The sequence below is a fragment of the Schistocerca gregaria genome, chromosome 11 (genome assembly GCF_023897955.1).
Source record: "Schistocerca gregaria isolate iqSchGreg1 chromosome 11, iqSchGreg1.2, whole genome shotgun sequence".
In the NCBI taxonomy this organism is placed as follows: Eukaryota; Metazoa; Arthropoda; class Insecta; order Orthoptera; family Acrididae; genus Schistocerca; species Schistocerca gregaria.
In genome coordinates, this window is record NC_064930.1 from 109,835,761 (window position 1) to 109,857,239 (window position 21,479).

The 21,479-nt window shown below is 40.0% G+C and overlaps 1 protein-coding gene across 3 annotated transcripts in view; it reads left to right on the forward strand.

The window, feature by feature from the left end:
• LOC126295200 (uncharacterized) overlaps positions 1 to 21,479 on the forward strand; it is a 154,868-nt gene that overhangs the window by 62,671 nt on the left and 70,718 nt on the right. For all 3 annotated transcript variants that reach the window (XR_007552415.1, XM_049987512.1, XM_049987513.1), the window contains exon 6: positions 8,966 to 9,214. Coding sequence is in view for 2 of the 3 variants with exons in the window: in XM_049987512.1 (XP_049843469.1) it covers positions 8,966 to 9,214 (249 nt within the window). In the remaining variant the exon portion in view is untranslated. The remainder of the gene's footprint in view (positions 1 to 8,965; positions 9,215 to 21,479) is intronic.

The window sequence follows — 21,479 nt, forward strand, 5'->3', positions numbered from 1 at the left end:
TCTCAGGATGAGCTTTTCCAAGGTGATTTGTAGTTCTAATGGAATGATGTCTACTCCGGGGGCCTTGTTTCGACTCAGGTCTTTCAGTGCTCTGTCAAACTCTTCACGCAGTATCTTATCTCCCATTTCATCTTCATCTACAACCATTTCCATAATATTCTCCTCAAGAACATCGCCCTTGTATAGACCCTGTATATACTCCTTCCATCTTTCTGCTTACCCTTCTTTGTTTACAACTGGGTTTCCACCTGAGCTCTTGATATTCATACAAGTGGTTCTCTTTTCTCCAAACATCTCTTTAATTTTGCTGTAGGCAGTAACTATCTTGCCCCTAGTGAGATAAGCCTCTACATCCTTACATTTGTCCTCTAGCCGTCCCTGCTTAGCGATTTTGCACTTCCTGTCGATATCATTTTTGAGACGTTTGTATTCCTTTTTGTCTGCTTCATTTACTGCATTTATATATTTTCTCCTTTGATCAATTAAATTCAATATTTCTTCTGTTACCCAAGGATTTCTACTAGCCCTCGTCTTTTTACCTACTTGATCCTCTGCTGCCTTCACTACTTCATCCCTCAAAGCTACCCATTCTTCTTCTACTGTATTTCTTTCCGTCATTCCTGTCAATTGTTCCCTTATGCTCTCTCTGAAACTCTGTACAACCTCTGGTTCTTTTAGTTAATGCAGGTCCCATCTCCTTAAATTCCCACCCTTTTGCAGTTTCTTCAGTTTTAATCTACAGTTCTTAACCAATAGATTGTGGTCAGAGTCCACATCTGCCCCTGGAAATGTCTTAAAATTTAAAATCTGGTTCCTAAATCTCTGTCGTACCATTATATAATCTATCAGATACCTTTCAATATCTCCAGGCTTCTACCATGTATACAGCCTTCTTTTATGATTCTTGAACCAAGTGTTAGCTATGATTAAGTTGTGCTCTGTGCAAAATTCTACCAGGCGGCTTCCTCTTTCATTTCTTTGCCCCAGTCCATATTCACCTACTATGTTTCCTTCTCTTCCTTTTCCTACTACCGAATTCCAGTCTCCCATGACTGTTAAATTTTTGTCTCCCTTCACTACCTGAATAATTTCTTTTATCTCGTCATACATTTCATTAATTTCTTCATCACCTGCAGAGCTAGTTGGCATAGAAACTTGTACTACTGTAGTACGCACGGACTTTGTGTCTATCTTGGCCACAATAATGTGTTCACTATGCTGTTTGTAGTAGCTTACCCGCACTCCCATTTTTTTTATTCATTATTAAACCTACTCCTGCATTACCCGTATTTGATTTTGTATTTATAACCCTGTATTCACCTGACCAAAAGTCTTGTTCCTCCTGCCACCGAACTTCACTAATTCCCACTATATCTAACTTTAAGCTATCCATTTCCTATTTTAAATTTTCTAACCTACCTGCCCGTTTAAGGGACCTGACACTCCACACTCCGGTCTGTGGCACACCAGTTTCCTTTCTCCTGATAACGATGGTCTCTTTAATTGTCCCCACCTGGAGATCCGAATGGGGGACTATTTTACCTCTGGAGTATTTTACCCAAGAGGACGCCATCATCATTTAACCATACAGTAAAGCTGCATGCCCTCGGTAAAAATTACGGCCGTAGTTTTCCCTTGCTTTCAGCCGTTCGCAGTACCATCACAGCAAGGTCGATTTGGTTAGTGTTACAAGGCCAGATCAGTCAATGATTCAAACTGTTGCCCCTGCAACTACTGAAAAGGTTGCTGCCCCTCTTCAGGAACCACACATTTGTCTGGCCTCTCAACAGATACCCCTCCGTTGTGGTTGCACCTACGGTACGACTATCTGTATCGCTAAGGCACGCAAGCCTCCCCACCAACGGCAAGATCCATGGTTCATGGGGGGAAGTAGGAAAGATATAAATGGTAATAGCAAGAAAAGCATTTCTTAAGAAGAGGAATGTGTTAACAGCGAATATAGATTTGAGTGTTAGGAAGTCTTTCCTGATGGTGTCTGTCTAGAAGGTAGCTATGTATGGGAGTGAAACGTGGGCAATAAACAGTTTAGATAAAAAGAGAATAGGAGTTTTTGAAATGGGGTACTACAGAAACATGCTGAAGATTAGATGGGCCGATTATGTAAGTGACGAGGATGTACTGAATAGAATTTGAGAAACAAGAAATTTGTGGCACAACTTTACCAAAAGAAGGGATAGGTTGATGGGACACATTCTGAGCCATAGAGAGATCACCAATTTGGTATTAGAGGGAAGTGTGTGGGGTGAAAACCGTAGAGGGAGATCAGGAGATGAATACAGTAAGCAGATTCAGAAGAATGGAGGTTGCTGCAGTTATTACAAATGAAGAGGCTTGCAGAGGATAGTGGCATTGAGAGCTGCATCAAATCAGTCTTTGGACTGAAGACCACAACATATTCATGTTATGGAGCTCATAGATGACAATTGTCAGTCGTACAGCACAGATTATTTGTTATTGATAAGTTTTATAGATCTTGTCTCACTGAACATAGATGGTAGTTTATATAGGTCATAGAGCATAAATAATTTATGTTTAATTGAACATATACTCTAGACACTGGATTGTACATCATGTGTAACAAGAACAATGTTGCGAATATGAGGTGTCACAATGGGAAGTGCAGTTTCCAAGAAAGTGGCACCTGGATATGGTGGAAAGAGCTTCACTGCACAAAAGATGTCTGTGTCAGTCAGATGTTGTGTGTCGGATAAGATGCCATTGGGTCTGACAACTGTACAGCTTGGTTTCCTGAAAACTCTGAATTCTTTCCCCATGTTTATGATGGTTCCTTCCCCCATTGGCATTGACAGGTTGATTTGTGATCCTGAACCACTGGAGTTCTCATTTTGGATATGTAGTAAACGTGGACTCCACTCATGGTAGTCCATCTACTGAGTCCCGAGCTGTTTGGAATGCTTAGCTCTTTTCATCTTTCATTTGCTGATTTGTTATAAATGTCTCAGAATTGTGTCTCAAAACTGAAGCTTGTGCTTTGGGAAAACGGTGAGCACTTTGTGTCAGGGGTTGTGTGTAAATCGTTCATTAAATGCAGCAAGTGACTTGTTTTGAACAGCTTCTGTAACTTGTGTATTGTACATTAATCGTCTGTAACTTGGAAACAGAACGTCTCTTGATCCTTGCGCGTATAAGAAGGCAAGTCAAAATTAATAAACACTATTCTTTAGAAGGTAGTTGTTATTTCAAAAAACAACCTTGCCAATAAAATAATTTCTCTACTTAATCTCCGTTGTCCTCTGTGAGCACTCTAACATAAATATCCATTTTTTTATCTTATAATTAACAGACTTTTGCAAAAATATAAATTTTAGTGCCATTTGGCAGGTGATTTTGTCAGTACATGAACCCAATACACATCACTACACACCCCAAATTAATTGGATACCATCAAAACAAAAATACTTATCTTCCATGCTGAATAAGCAGGCTCTGTGGTGGTATATACCTTCTAATTTATTCCTTCCCAGTGTAACTGATTAATTCAGAATTTTTTACAGTCGTTGATTCCATTTTCCTGATAAATCTACATACAGTCTTTGACATCACAATGCAATACAAAATATGACAATTGAGAGAGACAAAAACACACACACAACAAAAGTGAGACTGGTGACGTGACTAGAAGTCGTACAGGAAAAGTGTGATCAGATTATATAATTGGAACAGTACTGCACAAATGCCTCTGGCAGCTATGTATGTAACATAAAAGTTCAGGTCATCTGTACAACTTGGTGTATCTGATACTGATGAAGGGGTATCCCGAAACGCACAATATGAAAAGTCATTCATTAACAATTTGATGATGTTTTTCTAAGTGCCCTTTCAGCATTTGTGCAGTACTGTTGCATTTAAATTGAGTCTGCTTGTGTGGTCACAGCCTCTGTCATTTATATATCATCTTGACAGTGCAGTCAATTTTAAGTGTTATTAAAATTAATATTATATGTAAATTCGAGTAAAAACAGATGACACATGTAACATTCAGTTTAGCAGAGAACAAAGACATCTTTTAAACGAATGGTTTCATTAAACGCAGAACTTCCTTATGCTAAATTTTGTAAGATGAATGTTTTTAAAAGTTAATACTACAGTATTTAAGATTTCATTAAAAAAAAGTAATATGTTACTTGCCTTCAATAGTGGTGTCTACATCATGATAGTGCATATATGTTTGTGTAAAGAAATTGTGCACCCTGAAGTGTATTGGTTATGTGTGTGGTGTTGTTAGAGTGGAAAATCTCGGTCTGTTTCATTATGTCTCATTCCATTTGACGAGCTTCCGAATGCTGACCCAGCAGAAGCTTTGCACCACAATCTCGTCATCTGACTGAAGCTCGGATTCATGCAGTTACTCCTTTGTCAGACTGGAATGGTGACACTCACTTGGAGCTAGGCCGGAGTTGTATGCTGGGCGCTCCAGAATGTGTAGTGTGCGACTTTCCCAGCAGTATGAGGGTGGTCATTATTGTAAAGCAAAAGGACATATTTTAAAAATTTGCCTCTGCTCTTCATTTTGATTTTGGGTTTCAGATTTCATAGTATCTGTCACTATGTTCTGTTTCACCTTAAGGAGTGGAATGAATCAGCAGTGGTACTTTTATATCACAAAACAGTAATCAAATTTCCTGCAGGAGCTTGGCTCTTGGCTGCTTCCACGTCTACACTCATACTCCACAATCCACTTCTGGTGCATGGTTTAGAGTACCGTGTACCATTACTAGCCATTTCCTTTTTTGTTCCAGTTGCTTAGAGAGTGAGGGAAAAACAACTGTCTATATCCCTCTTTGTGAGCCCTAATTTCTTCTACCTTCATGGTCTTTAAGCCAAATGTATGTTGGTGGCAATAAAATCATTCTACAGTCAGCCTCAGACGCCGATTCTCTGAAATTTCTCGATAGTGTTTCGTGAAAATCCCTTCAGGGATTCTCATTTGAATTCGAGAAGTATGTCCATAATACTCGCTCCTGGATTGACCTACCAGTAACAAGTTTAGCAGCCTATCTGCGAATTGCTTTGCTGTCTTCCTTTAATTCAACCTAAAGGGGATCCCAAATGCTCGAGCAGTACTCAAGAATGGATTGCGCTAATGTACTATATGTGGTCTCCTTTATACATTAGCCACACTTTCTTAAAATTCTCCCAGTAAACCAAAATCTGCCAGTTACCTTCCCTACTGCTGTCCTTAAGAGTTTGTTCCATTTCATACTGCTTTGCAACATTACACCTAGATACGATGGTTGGAACTCTAATAGTGGCAACTATTTATTTACAGCTCATACAAAATAGACACGTGTTTTACTGACCTTCAAAGTAGTTATCAGCATTATGCATAACCCGTTGCCAGCAATGTGGAAGTCGTAGAATGCTCTAAGCAGTGCCAGTTGTGTTGACAGTTAGAGTGATGCGGTCTAATGCCCAACGAATTCGTAGCAGCTTGTGTCTGTGTATGTGCGGATGGATATGTGTGTGTGTGTGTGTGTGTGTGTGTGTGTGTGTGTGTGTGTGTGCGAGTGTACACCTGTCCTTTTTTTCCCCTAAGGGAAGTCTTTCCGCTCCCGGGATTGGAATGACTCCTTACCCTCTCCCTTAAAACCCACATCCTTTCATTTTTCCCTCTCCTTCCCTCTTTCCTGACGAAGCAACTGCCAGTTGCGAAAGCTCGTAATTCTGTGTGTGTGTTTGTGTGTTTTGTTCATGTGCCTGTCTGCCGGCGCTTTCTCGCTTGGTAAGTCTTGGAATCTTTGTTTTAATATATTTTTCCCATGTGGAAGTTTCTTTCTGTTTTATTTACAACAGTAGGATCATATGGATATAAAACAAAATTTATGACTGGATTGAGGATTTTGTGGCCAGGAGGACACAGCAAGTTATCTGAGATGGAGCATCAGGTTCTGTGTGTTATCATATTCAGCCATTTTTGTATTGTACTCTTTGGGGTGGTAGTTTTGGACCAGCCCAGAATTTGCCTAAGTAATTATGGGAACCTCCCTAAAGGCCATATGCAGGCCAGCCAGTGAACCAGTCCACCGTGTAAATTTGGCTTGGATCTGGTCCATTCCCTACCTTTGCAAGCTAATGGGCTGCTCACACTACGAAAGCGAGTAGTTACGTGTAATGCAGTACTGTGTGAAAAAATCTTCACGAGTATTAAGTCATATCTTAATAAGATTTTAAAGTGGTACAAAGAGTGGCAGTTTCATTTGATGACTAGAAATGTGAATTTGTGCACTCATAAAGTGTAATAACCCATGACTACAATGTCAGTGAGTCACAGTTGGAAGTGGTCACCTTTGCAACTATATTAGGTGTAATTTGTAGGGGTATGAAATGGAAAGATAACATAGGCGCATTCGTAAGTAAATCAGGTGGTAGATTGCGATTCATTGGTAGAATATAAGGGAAATGTAGTCAGTCTACAAAGTAACAGTTTACAAAACACTTGTGCGACCCTTCCTGGAATATTGCTCAAGTGTACAGGACACAGACCAAATATCACTGACAGGGAGTGTTCCAGTTTACAAAGCAGGGCAATGCTAATGGTCATAGGTTTGTTAAAGTCCGCAGCTTGTGGTCTAGTACCTAGCATTGCCGCCTCTGGATCACAGGTCCCTGGTTCGATTCCAGGCAGGTTTGGGGATTTTCTCTGTCTGGGAACTGAGTGTTTGTGTTGTCCTCATCATTTCATCATCATTCATGAAAGTGGCTAGATTGCACTGAGTAAAGATTGGGAATTTGTGCGGGCTCTGATAATCGTGCAGTTGAGCACTCCACAAACCGGTCATCATCATCACAGGTTTGTTTGACCAGTGACAGGAATAGTGAAATACAAGAACTGGCCAATTCCTGAAGACAGACAAACTATTCTGTGAAGCTTGCTTGCAAACTTCTGAGTACCAGTATTAAGTGGTGAATCTCGGAATATTCTACAGCCCCATACAGTTAATGCTACAGGTACAATAAAGCGAGATGAGACTAAACACAACACACGGGCAGAGGCATTTGTGGAGTCATTCTTCCCGCACTCCACAAGTGAGTGGAATGGGACAAAACCATAACATCTGCTACAGTCTGAAATACCCTCTGCCATGCATCTCACAGTGGTGTGCAGACTACAGCAGATATAAGTAGAACGTGAAAACAGGGTCTCATGCATTCAGCTTTGAAAATCTGTTTCATAGTTAGTACAGTTCATCTGATTTGCACCTTTGATTTTCCAGTATGCCACTCGATTTGTAACTGAAATTGCAGTCTTATTGGAAAATGAATTGTGATACCTGTATGAGCTGATACTGTTATGATTTTTGTAATTTTTGAGCCTGCGTTCCTTAATCATTAATGGTTTGTATGTTTGAGTGGTAGTCTTCTGCAAAGACTATTGCTATACAACAGCAACAAATATCATTTTACTTTCCCTGTCACAGACATTCTGCAAATTAGAAAGTTTTTCATTACATGCAGTAAAGCTTTGTGAGTCACGGAAACTATTTATTGGCCCTTTCTAAATGGAAAGATGACAGTGGGTGGTTACTCTTGCCATTTGCAAAGAATGCGAAAAAAAAAAAAAATGCTGACACTTTCATTATATACTTTTTCGAAAAAGTGCCCTTAGAAGCTAATGATTCCTTTAACTGCATTGGTTCTCATGTGCAATGCACTTTGTTTGTTTTGTAATGGGTATTGTGTATGTTGCTTGAAAGGAAAAGTTTTTCTTTGATTTTAGTGGACAGAAGCAATAAACAAACATCTCAATACTTATGAGGTCGTATCTTGTGAACTAAGAGTCATACAGTGACGTATTTTTCCAGGTACTTTCAGTGCTATTGTGCATACTGTCTATGAAGTGTGGTATGAATAGAGTTAGTAATAAAGAAGTAACAGAATGAGATTTTCACTCTGCAGTGTAATGTGCACTTAATAGAAGTTTCTGTTAAGTTTGGAATGTAGGAGACTTACTGGCAGAAGTACATGTGTAAACTTCGATGGAAGTTATTCTCAAATACTGAATGAATATAGTGGGTAGTTTTTGCACTTCGAGTTACAGTACGTCAAGACACACACACTTTCTTACTGTGTTTCTTACTGCAATATGTGTCTTACCCTTAAAATTTTAACATAAAAAAATAGCTCTTAATGAGTGGAGTATAATAGCATTTAAAGTTCTAAATTTGGGTTATAATTACTTAGGATACGGGAAATCAAATTTTTGCTGACCCTGGAAGGCATTAGATAAGCAACCTGAAACTGGTACCATGCACCATGAAGTGAGTTAGCTGTTCAATAGTGTAGATAATCGATAAGATGTATGTTTGGGTATGTTTGGGTTATTTAACAGGCAGAACTACTGTATTTAGGTCCCTGAACAGCTTTGTGTAGTACTTGAGACATCTCCACTCCCCAGGTGTGCCAGCTGTGGTGTGCCCCAGCTGCTGTCAGTGTACTTAGGCCTTATTTTCCTGAGGATGCCGGCATAATTGTGGCTATAGAGTCCGAACATTTTGTATGCATGCTGAATACATTCTCCTTGTCAGAATTTCTTAGAGGACAGATAAACGGGATGAGTCTGTATTTTCAGCATGACGGTGTGACATCTCATCACAGTGAATGTGTCCTGTTCAGTTGCTGGTTGCCTCCTTTCTCATTTCAGTCATATGCTGTGGCCACAAATGTGACAAAACTTGTTCACTGCTTGGGTATTTGATAGTGTGTTCCTATTCAACAAACCCCAAAGCTTAACATAGTAGAAAGCTGTTGTTAAAGAAGAGGTGTGTTTGATTGACCAACACCTGTTTGCCCTAGATATGAATAACTTCACCCTGTACGAATTAGCTCTATGTTTATCGGATTATGTTTCATATGTGACATTTAATTGCCAAATTTTTGGTGTGTACTGCATGTCTTTGTTGTATGACTCCACTGTTGTCCACAGGTATGAGAACAACGAGTTCATAAAAGCTCCCAAGTTGGAGGATGTAGCCGAAGTATCGGAGAACTCTTCGGACTCGGAAGATGGTGAGGCATCTGAGGTGGGCGACGAATCATTGACGATTGGTGACCTGAGCCTCGTCCCTCAGAACGTGTCACTGTCACCTGACCCGTCGCTCCGGATTGACCCGGGGGGCCTGGAAATCTCTTCGGATGCACTCGCTACCGAGAGTGATGATAGTGAGACTGAAGTGTGAGTGTTTAACAACCTGGATTCTGATTCCTTCTTTTTTTCTTCTTGATTCTAGAAAAATTTGGTAAGGCTAAGCTGTGGCCCTCATATGAATATAAATTGAAAGTACAAATTACTGTAAGCAGTCGCATTTCTTGTTTTTCACACTACACGTTTCGGATAACTATACCCTCTCATCAACTGAATTTATGTCAGTTAATAAGGTGACTTCTGAGAAATCTGTGGTCTCATATTCTTGAGAATAAAAAGCCTTGTTTCACAAAGCTTCTAGCAACCAGCGCAGTTGGTCTATCTATTACTCATAATTTTGTAACCCATTCAAGTTGGTTTTTGAACACACTCTGTAAATTGATTTCTGAATGAATCATAAGCTAAGTTTTGAATGCGTGCATAGTGTACGTGATGTCTGTCAGGGGAATCCTCGTCGCAACTAGAAATAAACTTTCCTGCAGGAAAAGGCCACCCCCCATGAACCATGAACCTTGCCGTTGGTGGGGAGGATTGCGTGCCTCAGAGATACAGATGGCCGTACCGTAGGTGCAACCACAACGGAGGGGTATCTGTTGAGAGGCCAGACAAATGTGTGGTTCCTGAAGAGGGGCAGCAACCTTTTCAGTAGTTGCAGGGGCAACAGTTTGAATCATTGACTGATCTGGCCTTGTAACACTAACCAAATCGACCTTGCTGTGATGGTACTGCGAACGGCTGAAAGCAAGGGGAAACTACAGCCGTAATTTTTCCCGACGGCATGCAGCTTTACTGTATGATTAAATGATGATGACGTCCTCTTGGGTAAAATATTCCGGAGGTAAAATAGTCCCCCATTCGGATCTCCGGGCGGGGACTACTCAGGAGGACGTCGTTATCAGGAGAAAGAAAACTGGCATTCTACGGATCGGAGCGTGGAATGTCAGATCCCTTAATCGGGCAGGTAGGTTAGAAAATTTAAAAAGGGAAATGGATAGGTTAAAGTTAGATATAGTGGGAATTAGTGAAGTTCGGTGGCAGGAGGAACAAGACTTTTGGTCAGGTGACTACAGGATTATAAACACAAAATCAGATAAGGGTAATGGCAGGAGTAGGTTTAATAATGAATGGGAAAATAGGAATGCGGGTAAGCTACTAAAAACAGCATAGTGAACGCATTATTGTGGCCAAGATAGATACGAAGCCCACATCTACTGCAGTGGTAAAAGTTTATATGCCAACTAGCTCTGCAGATGACAAAGAAATTGAAGAAATGTACAATGAAATAAAAGAAATTATTCAGATTATGAAGGGAGACGAAAATTTAATAGTAATGGGTGACTGGAATTCGAGTGTAGAAAAAAGGGAGAGAAGGAAACATAGTAGGTGAATATAGATTGCGGCAAACTAATGAAAGAGGAAGCCGCCTAGTAGAATTTTGCACAGAGCACAACTTAATCATAGCTAACACTTGGTTTAAGAATCATGAAAGAAGGTTGTATTCATGGAAGAACCCTGGAGATACTAAAAGGTATCAGATAGATTATATAATGGTAAGACAGAGATTTAGGAACCAGGTTGTAAGTTGTAATACATTTCCATAAGGGAACAATTTACAGGAATAGGGGAAAGAAATACAGTAGAAGAAGAATGGGTAACTCTGAGGGATGAAGTAGTGAAGGCAGCAGAGGATCAAGTAGGTAAAAAGACGAGGGCTGCTAGAAATCCTTGGGTAACAGAAGAAATATTGAATTTAATTGATGAAAGGAGAAAATATAAAAATGCAGTAAATGAAGCAGGCAAAAAGGAATACAAACGTCTCAAAAATGAGATCGACAGGAAGTGCAAAATGGCTAAGCAGGGATGGCTAGAGGACAAATGTAAGGATGTAGAAGCTTATCTCACTAGGGGTAAGATAGATACTGCCTACAGGAAAATTAAAGAGACCTTTGGAGATAAGAGAACCACTTGTATGAACATCAAGAGCTCAGATGGAAACCCAGCTGTAATCAAAGAAGGGAAAGCAGAAAGGCGGAAGGAGTACATAGAGGTCCTACACAAGGGTGATGTACCTGAGGACAATATTATGGAAATGGAAGAGGATGTAGATGAAGACGAAATGGGAGATACGATACTGCGTGAAGAGTTTGACAGAGCACTGAAAGACCTGAGTCGAAACAAAGCCCCCAGAGTAGACAACATTCCATTAGAACTACTGACATCCTTGGGAGAGCCAGTCATGACAAAACTCTACCAGCTGGTGAGCAAGATGTATGAGACAGGCGAAATACCCTCAGACTTCAAGAAGAATATAATAATTCCAATCCCAAAGAAAGCAGGTGCTGACAGATGTGAAAATTACCGAACTATCAGTTTAATAAGTCACAGCTGCAAAATACTAACGCGAATTGTTTACAGACTAATGGAAAAACTGGTAGATGCGGACCTCGGGGAGGATTAGTTTGGATTCCGTAGAAATGTTGGAACACGTGAGGCAATACTGACCTTACGACTTATCTTAGAAGGAAGATTAAGAAAAGGCAAACCTACGTTTCTAGCATTTGTAGACTTAGAGAAAGCTTTTCACAATGTTGACTGGAATACTCTCTCTCAAATCCTAAAGGTGGCAGGGGTAAAATACAGGGAGCGAAATGCTATTTACAATTTGTACAGAAACCAGATGGCGGTCATAAGAGTTGAGGGGCATGAAAGGAAGCAGTGGTTGGGAAAGGAGTGAGACAGGGTTGTAGCCTCTCCCCGATGTTATTCAATCTGTATATTGAGCAAGCAGTAAAGGAAACAAAAGAAAAATTTGGAGTAGGTATTAAAATTCATGGAGAAGAAGTAAAAAATTTGAGGTTCACCGATGACATTGTAATTCTGTCAGACGGCAAAGGACTTGGAAGAGCAGTTGAACGGAATGGACAGTGTCTTGAAAGGAGGATATAAAATGAACATCAACAAAAGCAAAACAAGGTTAATGGAATGTAGTCAAATTAAATCGGGTGATGCTGAGGGAATTAGATTAGAAAATGAGACACTTAAAGTAGTAAAGGAGTTTTGCTATTTAGGAAGTAAAATAACTGATGATGGTCGAAGTAGAGAGGATATAAAATGTAGACTGGCAATGGCAAAGAAAGCGTTTCTGAAGAAGAGAAATTTGTTAACATCGAATATAGATTTATGTATCAGGAAGTCGTTTCTGAAAGTATTGGTTTGGAGTGTAGCCATGTATGGGGGGCGGGCGCTACTATCTTAGTATTGCGCCGTTTCGGAAATATCGGAGATCGTAGATCCGAGGCTGATGCGCAGAGCAGTCTGAGTTATATTGGGCAAGTGTGTAGTGTTCACGTGACCCGTCTTTACATTTAGTGATTCTGCCGTTTCCTCTTCGTTTACTGCTCTCACGTCAAATGAAAACAAAATGGATTTCTGTGGCCAGGAGCTATCAAGTGAATTAAAATACAGTCCCGTAATCACACAAGGCTAATACACGTTATTAGTTTCAGATTTTATTTTATTTCCACTTTTCTGGCAGTCATGCATTAGTCGCCTTGTAGATCAATGAAATTAGTTTTGTCGGTTTGCTACAGAAATTTGACTCTTATTAACTTTTTATGCTGAGGCAGTCAATGTATTTGAAACAAAATGTTTGGTTCCTCACTATTGGCAAATTTCAACTGTTCGCTGCATTTCAGGTGCACATTTTCATCTTCTAGCACGTATGGCATTATGTCACAATATAGAATCAAAAATGAATTAATACAGTACTGGTACTCAAAGAAAATTTACATCCCGAAACCCACACTGAAAAGCTTAATATCCGGTCGAGGCCTACTTCATTGGGAATCTAGATATACGAATGTGCTCTTTAAGTATGCACTTTAAATGTCCCAGTTTAGTATGGTTCACGAAATTCCGATGCTCTTAGAGTATCCTCTGACATCTCGTTTCTTTTATGGCGTAATGTAAGATCTTTTAATGTTTTATGCGTACGAGCATACGGGCTTCCTGCGTCGTAGCAGAGGCACCAGTTATCTGGCGCTCTCTGGCGACTACTGAAACGAACCTATTGCTAACAAGTCGCGGGAAAATATTGTGAATGGTGGTTTGAAAAACGTTACTTGCAAAGTAAATTTCCTTTTTTGCAAATTCTACTATGTGTGAGAATGTACGATGAATTTCTCGAATCGCAGAGCGTTTGATGATGAGCCATTCAGAAGTATTTCCAGCCCAGAAGATCAGACATTGATGTCGTCATTATGAGCAAGTTGATGTAATGCTACGGAAGCTCTCTCTCTCCTCTGCAGTAGCTAATTTATTTGTGGAAAACTCTGAGGAGAAGTCACTGGACTCGTTTAAAATTTTTACTGGTACGTTTGTTTAGTGTAACGTGTGCAAAAAATACCAACATTATATGTGAAAGCTTTTCTTTTCTTGTAGCAAAACTATGTATATTAATTTAAAACATTAACTTTTCCTGTTTGTGTATCCGTGCTACTTAACAATGATGTTGCTATTAGCTGACTACATCGCGTGTCCTGCGGTCTGAATATCCGCTGTCATCGGCTGGCTGCATCACGTGACATGAGCTATGAGTGGCTAAAGTGTGTTTTCATCCGGGAGAAAGTGAATTTTTAACCAGGAAATATCCGGGAATTTTTTTTCCTTATCCACGTATACTCCCTGTACACACAAATCCTCCAGGCCTTATTAAATGACATAAATCCACCTGAGGGGGAAGAGGTGTAATTCTACAAAATGCATAGTATGAAGAATAAGAAATGTTTTGGTCGAAGTAATCTGTATTTTCAACTTTTTCTGGAAACTGCCAAACCATACGTTCACCAGCAAGGTCGCCAGACCTCACCCAGTTGAGAACATTTGGGGCATTATGGACAGGTCCCTCTAACCGGCACAGGATTTTGACTATCTAACATGTCAATTAGACAGAATTTGGCACGATATCCCTCAGGAATGACATACACCAAGTCTATCACTGCCAAGCGGAACAGCTGCTTTCATAATGGCCAGAGCTGTGCTAGTGCAGCATGGACTTTCTCATTTTTTGAAGCTCTTTCTCTTGAGTTGTTGTTGTTGTTGTTGTTGTTGTTGTCTTCAGTCCTGAGACTGGTTTGATGCAGCTCTCCATGCTACTCTATGCTGTGCAAGCTTCTTCATCTCCCAGTACTTACTGCAACCCACATCCTTCAGAATCTGCTTAGTGTATTCATCTCTTGGTCTCCCTCTACGATTTTTACCCTCCACGCTGCCCTCCAGTACTAAATTGGTGATCCCCTGATGGCTCAGAACATGGTCCTACCAACCGATCCCTTCTTCTCCTCTTCTCCTCTTCTCCACAATTCCATTCAAAACCTTTTGATTAGTTATGTGATCTACCTGTCTAAGCTTCAGCATTCTTCTGTAGCACCACATTTCAAAAGCTTCTATTCTCTTCTTGTCCAAATTATTTATCAACCATGTTTCACTTCCATGCATGGCTACATTCCATACAAATACTTTCAGAAACGACTTCCTGACACTTAAATCTATACTCGAAGTTATCAAATTTCTCTTCTTCAGAAACACTTTCCTTGCCATTGCCAGTCTACATTTTATATCCTCTCTACTTCAACCATTATCAGGTATTATGCTCTCCAAGTAGCAAAACTCCTTTACTACTTTAAGTGTCTCATTTTCTAATGTAATTCCCTCAGCATCACCTAATTTAATTAGACTACACTCCATTATTTTCATTTTGCTTTTGTTGATGTTTATCTTATATCCTCCTTTCAAGACACTGTCCATTCGTTTCAGTTGCTCTTGGAAGTTCTTTGCTGTCTCTTGACAGAATTACGATGTAATCGGCGAACCTCGAAAGTTTTTATTTCTTCTCCATGGATTTTAATAGCTACTCCGAATGTTTCTTTTGTTTCCTTTACTGCTTGCTCAATATACAGATTGAACAACATCGGGGAGAGCCTACAAATGTGCCTCACCCCCTTCCCAACCACTGCTTCCCTTTCATGCCCCTCGACTCTTATAACTGACATCTGTTTCCTGTACAAATTGTAAATAGCCTTTCGCTCCGTGTATTTTACCCCTGCCACCTTCAGAATTTGAAAGAGTATTCCAATCAACATTGTCAAAAGCTTTATCTAAGTCTACAAATGCTAGAAACGAGGTATTTTAAGGAACCATTTGCGCTCAAGCACAGACGTTATTTAATTTACTGAACTTAGATTATATATATCGATTTTTTAAGACAAGAGAAAGCAAAACAAGGGATTTAACACCACTCTCTTGTTGCAGCCAGTAGGCATCGGCACTCTTTATGTCATTTGTTGTCCTAGAAGGTCGTAATATTTTGTGTGGCTCCACAGTTAGCCATATTGATACTTATTTGCAGAAAGGAGGTGCAGAATTAATAAGTCGCTCTCATTTGTGAATTATCTGCAATTATTTACCTAGAATTTTACGTAAGTGTCATTCATATCGTAATGTATAGGTTGACATGAGTACCTGTTTTATTTAATCACATGCTTTTCTATGTTTTAGTAGTTTTAGCCACCCCATTGTCATGATTGAAGCTGAGGTCAGATATTAGACTTTGTCTTCTAAAAATATATAATGAGCCCTGGCTACGTTCCATACATCTTCGGACATGCGATGCTCGATAAATTCACGCTGTAAATTGCATTTACTTTATTGTGTGACCTCAATGAACAATGCTATGTAAGATTTTATGAAACACTAAGAAATTCCATTCCAATCTTAAAGGCGAAACATACTTTAATCTCTCGATTACTTATCCAAACAATTATTATTATTATTACAATTTATTATTATTATTTTATTTTTATTTGTTAAAGTTCCTCTTTTCTTAACCTATCTTCTAAGATAAGTCATGGGATCAGTATTGCCTCGCGTGTTCGACATTTCTACGGAATCGAAACTGATCTTCCCCAAAGTCGGCTTCTACCAGTTTTTCCGTTTGTCTGTAAGGAATTCATGTTAGTACTTTGCAGCCGTGACGAGCTGATAGTTTGATAATTTTCATACCTGTGTACACCTGCTTTCTTTGGGATTGGAATTACTATATTCTTCTTGAAGTCTAAGGGTATTTCGCCTGTCTCACACATCTTGCTCAGCAGATGGTTTTTCGTCAGGGCTGACTCTCCCAAGGCTATTAGTAGCTCTACTGGAATGTTGACCACTCCTGAGGCCTTCTTTCGACAGGTCTTTCAGTACTTTTGTCAAATTCATCGCGCAGTATCGTATCTCCCATTTCATCTTCCTCTGCATCCTCTTCATTTCCATAATATCACCTTCAAGTACATCGCTCTTGTATAGACACTCTGTATACTCCTTCCACCTTTCTACTTTCCCTTCATTGATTAGAACTGTTTCTCCATCTGAGCACTAGATATTCATACAAGTGGTTATTTTTTCTCCAAAAGTTTCTTTAATTTTCCTGTTGGCAGTATCTATCTTACCCCTAATGATAAATGCCTCTGCATCCTTACATTAGTCCCCTAGTCATTCCTGCTTAGCCATTTTGCACTTCCTGTCGATCTCATTTTTGAGACGTTTGTATTCCTTTTTGCCTGCTTCACTTGCTGCATTTTTATATTTTCTCCTTTCTTCAATTAAATTCAATATTTCTTCTGTTTCCCAAGGATTTCTACCAGCCCATGTCTTTTTACCTACTTGATCCTCTGCTGCCTTCACTACTTCATCCCTCAGAGCTACCCATTTTTCTTCTACTGTATTTCTTTCCCCCATTCTTGTCAATCATTCCCTAATGCTCTCCCTGAAACTCTGTACAACCTCTGGTTCTTTCAGTTTATCCAGGTCCCATCTCCTTAAATTCTCACCTTTTTGCAGTTTCTTCAGTTTTAATCTACAGTTCATAACCAATAGATTGTGGTCAGAGTCCACATCTGCCCCTGGAAATGCCTTACAATTTAAAACCTGGTTCCTAAATCTCTGTCTTACCATTGTATAATCTATCTGATACCTTCTAGCATCTCCAGGTTTCTTCCATGCATACAACCTTCTTTCATGATTCTTGAACCAAGTGTTAGCTATGATTAAGTTATGCTCTGTGCAAAATCCTCTTTCATTTCTTATGCCCAGTCCATATTCACCTACTATGTTTCCTTCTCTCCCTTTTCCTCACCCCTCACCCCTCCAGTCACCCATGACTACTAAATTTTTGTCTCACTTCACTATCTGAATAATTTCTTTTATCTCATCATACATTTAATCAATTTCTTCCTCATCTTCAGAGCTAGTTGGCATATAAACTTGTACTACTCTAGTAAGCGGGGTCTTCGTGTGTATCTTAGCCACAATAATGCCTTCACTATGCTGTTTGTAGTAGCTGACTGGCACTCCTATTTTTTTTATACCTTATTAAATTTGCTCCTGCATTACCCCTATTTGATTTTGTTGATTTGGTATTTATAACCCTGTATTCACCTGACCAGAAGTCTTGTTCCTCCTGCCACCAAAGTTCACTAATTCCAAATATATTTAACTTTAACCTATCTCTTTCCCTTTTTAAATGTTCTAATCTACCTGCCCGATTAAGGGATCTGACATTCCACACTCCGATCGGTAGAACGTCAGATTTCTTTCTTCTGATAACAACATCCTCTTGAGTAGTCCCCTGCCCGTAGATCGAAATGGGGGACTATTTTACCTAAGAAGATGCCATCATCATTTACCCATACAGTAAAGCTGCATGCCCTCGGGACAAATTATGGCTGTGGTTTCCCATTGCTTTCAGCCGTTAGCAGTACCTGCACAGCATGTTCGTTTTGGTTAGTGTTACAAGGCCAGATCAGTTAATTATCCAGACTGTTGCCCCTGCAAATACTGAAAAGGCTGCTGCCCCTCTTCAGGAACCACATGTTTGTCTGGCCACTCAACAGACACCCCTCTGTTGTGGTTGCACCTATGGTATGGCTATCTGTATCGCTGAGACACGCAAGCCTCCCCACCAACAGCAAGGCCCATGGTTCATGGGTTTTTGAATAAATCATCGAATTTTTCTGAAATTGTAATCGTATGTTTTTCTGTACATGTACATCACATTGAGTGATTTCAGTCCCATTTGGATAATTCCTTCATAGTGCCATTTTTTTCCTCAGATTGCATTTTGCTGTTAAGATAAAAATGATACGAAAAGCTTTGTACGGGTTGTTCGAAAAGTCTCTCCGCAGTGCTGTATAATTGTTCTCGTGCCTGGGTTATTTCCCTTCAAGTGGACTCTCCCAACATTCCACTGTTAATTTATCTCAGCCAGCGTCAGTAGTACCATTTGTGTGTGTTATTACGTGTTGACGTGAACGTTTAAGTTTAGTTCCTTTGTTCGTTTGTTTCGTTTTTGTCGCAACTGTGCATACAACTTGCATTTCAATGTCACTGCTTGCTGATGTTTCTGATGATCGCCTAATTTCACAGGGACTTTGGCCTCCACAGTCACCTGACCTAACACCACCTGACTTTTTCTTCTGGGGTGCAGCGAAAGCAACTGACTATAAAAACTGTCCAAAACCTACTGATGAATTTAAAACTGCTATATCCACTTTCATTGCTTCTGTTACAGAAGAATTGTTACAACTTGTGTGTGGAAACATGATTAGACTAATTGAGTTGTGCACTCAACAACAGGGGGGGACACTTTCAACATTTAATGTGAAAACTTGTAAGTAAAAATGAATATTCAATAAATTAATAACTTGTATTTCACTGAGTTTCATTTTGGTATATTCTCTGCGGCATACAGCATGCGGAGCTAACAATCATACGGCGCTGCGGAGAGACTTTTTGAACACCCCGTACATATAAGTTTCATCATTGTACGGCAAAATCAGAAAAACTTCTAAAAGAATCTACACTATGTGATCAAAAGTATTGGGGCACCACCAAAAACATACTTTTTTCATATTAGGTGAATTGTGCTGCCACCTTCTGCCAGGTACTCCACATCAGTGACCTCAGTAGTCATTAGACATTGTGAGAGAGCAGAATGGGGCACTCTGCAGTCAGGTGATTTGGTGTCACTTGTTATATGTCTGTATGCAATATTTCCACACTCCTGAACATCCCTAGATCCACTGTTCCCATGTGATAATGGAGTGGAAATGTGAAGGAACATGTACAGCACAAAAGCGTACAGGCCGACCTCGTCTGTTGACTGACAGAAATTTCATAGTGCATCAGGATCCACTGCAAGTACTATGACAGTCAGGCAGGAGGTGAGAAAACTTGGATTTACTCCCGTAAATGCCAAGCGACGCCTCACTTGGTCTGAGGAGCCTAAACATTTCACGATTGAACAGTGGGGATGATGTGTGGAGTGACCAATCATGGTACACAATGTGGCAGGATGTGGGTCTGGTGAATACCCGGTGAACGTCATCTGCCAGCGTGTCTCGCGCCAACAGAAAAATTCGGAGGCGGTGGTGTTATGGTGTGATCGTGTTTTTTATGGAGGGGGCTTGCACCCCTTGTTTTGCACGGCACTATCACAGCAAAGGCCTACATTGGTGTCTTAAGCATCTTCTAGCTTCCCACTGCTGAAGAGCAATTCGGGGATGGTGATTGCATCTTTCAACACGATCAAGCACATGTTCGTAATATACGGCCTGTGGTGGGGTGGTTACGTGACAATAACATCCCTGTAATGGACTGGCCTGCACAGAGTCCTGACCTGAATCCCGTAGAACACCTTTGGGATGTTTTGGAACGCCGACTTCGTACCAGGCCTCGCTGACCTACATCGATACCTCTCCTCAATGCAGGACTCCATGAAGAATGGGCTGCCATTGCCCAAGAAACCATCTAGCACCTGATTGAATGCATGCCTGCGAGAGTGGAAGCTGACATCAAGGCCAACGGTGGGCAAACACCATGTTGAATTTCAGCATTACCGCTGGAGGGTGCCACGAACTTGTAAGTCATTTTCAGCTAGGTGTCCGGATACTTTTGATCGCATAGTGTAAGTTCTACTCCTGCAAACTACAATGTTGTACTTTGTTTTGTTTTATTCACTTAAAAGTGCGGTTTGCTACTCATTATTTGTGTAAATCCAAACAGATTTCAAAAACAGACACGTCTTTAGTTTCCTGAGAAAATAAAGCTTATCTGGTATAAATTCTACGCTGTGGCATTGTTTGAGTTTTGGCAAACTTCACTGTGGTAGAAGAAAAACTAGTGACAAGTCATAATCACTATCTTGTCCTTTGAAGAACATTTGCATAAACTTAAACTGCATTTGACTCATTTGCCTGCAGTACAATCTCCCCAACATCCAAAAGTTGTGTGTATTTTTCAGAAACTATGCCACTGCTGCAAAAAGCACACATCCTGTTACACAAAGTACTAAATCTATGATATAGTATTGTTTGTACACTACCCAAGATTTTTCAATATTTTTATTATTAATTGTCCACAATATTATTGCATCTGGGAGCGGGGGCTTATCTCGAGTCAGTGCGTAATTGGCATTGGTAGTATGTGTACAATTGACTTTAAAGCATTGACAGTGCAATGTGTTTTCCTTAGCATTGTATTTGTTTACTGTAATACCACCATGTGGTTCCAAATAATGGTGAATTGCAATGATATGATTGAGTAGTATGTAGTTTGTTGTTGTTGTTGTTGGTGGTGGTGGTGGTGGTGGTGTATCGTGTCTCCCCCTACAATTTTTACCCCACCCCCTCCCCCCCCACAGTTTCCTCCTTTAGACATCCGGATGTGTAACATCAACCAATCCCTTCTTTTGCTAAAGTTGTGCCGTAAATTCCTTTTTTCCTGAATTTGATACAGGACCACCTCATTGGTTACTCGATCTATGCATCTGATCTTGCGCATTCTTTTGCAGCACTGCATTTCAAAACCTTGTAGTCACTCATTTTCAGAACTGTTTATTGTCCACATTTCACCTCTGTACAAGGTTGCATTCCAGACAAATACCTGCAGAAAAGATTTCCTAACATATTTATCTTCAATGTTAACAAACTTTTGTTTTTCAGAAATGCCTTTTTTGCTTTTTCCAGTCTGTTTTTTATATCCTTTGACCATCATCAGTATATTTTACTGCCAAAATACAAAATTTATCTATGACTTTGTGTCTCATTTCTTAATATAACAATTTGTCTGAACTATAAATCTTTTTACTAAATTCTTCTTGCTTTGCTTCTGACCTTCTTCAGTGTAGAGGTGGAATAGCATCAGAGGCAGGGTTGTACCCTATCTCATTCCCTTCTCAACTATTGCTCCCCTG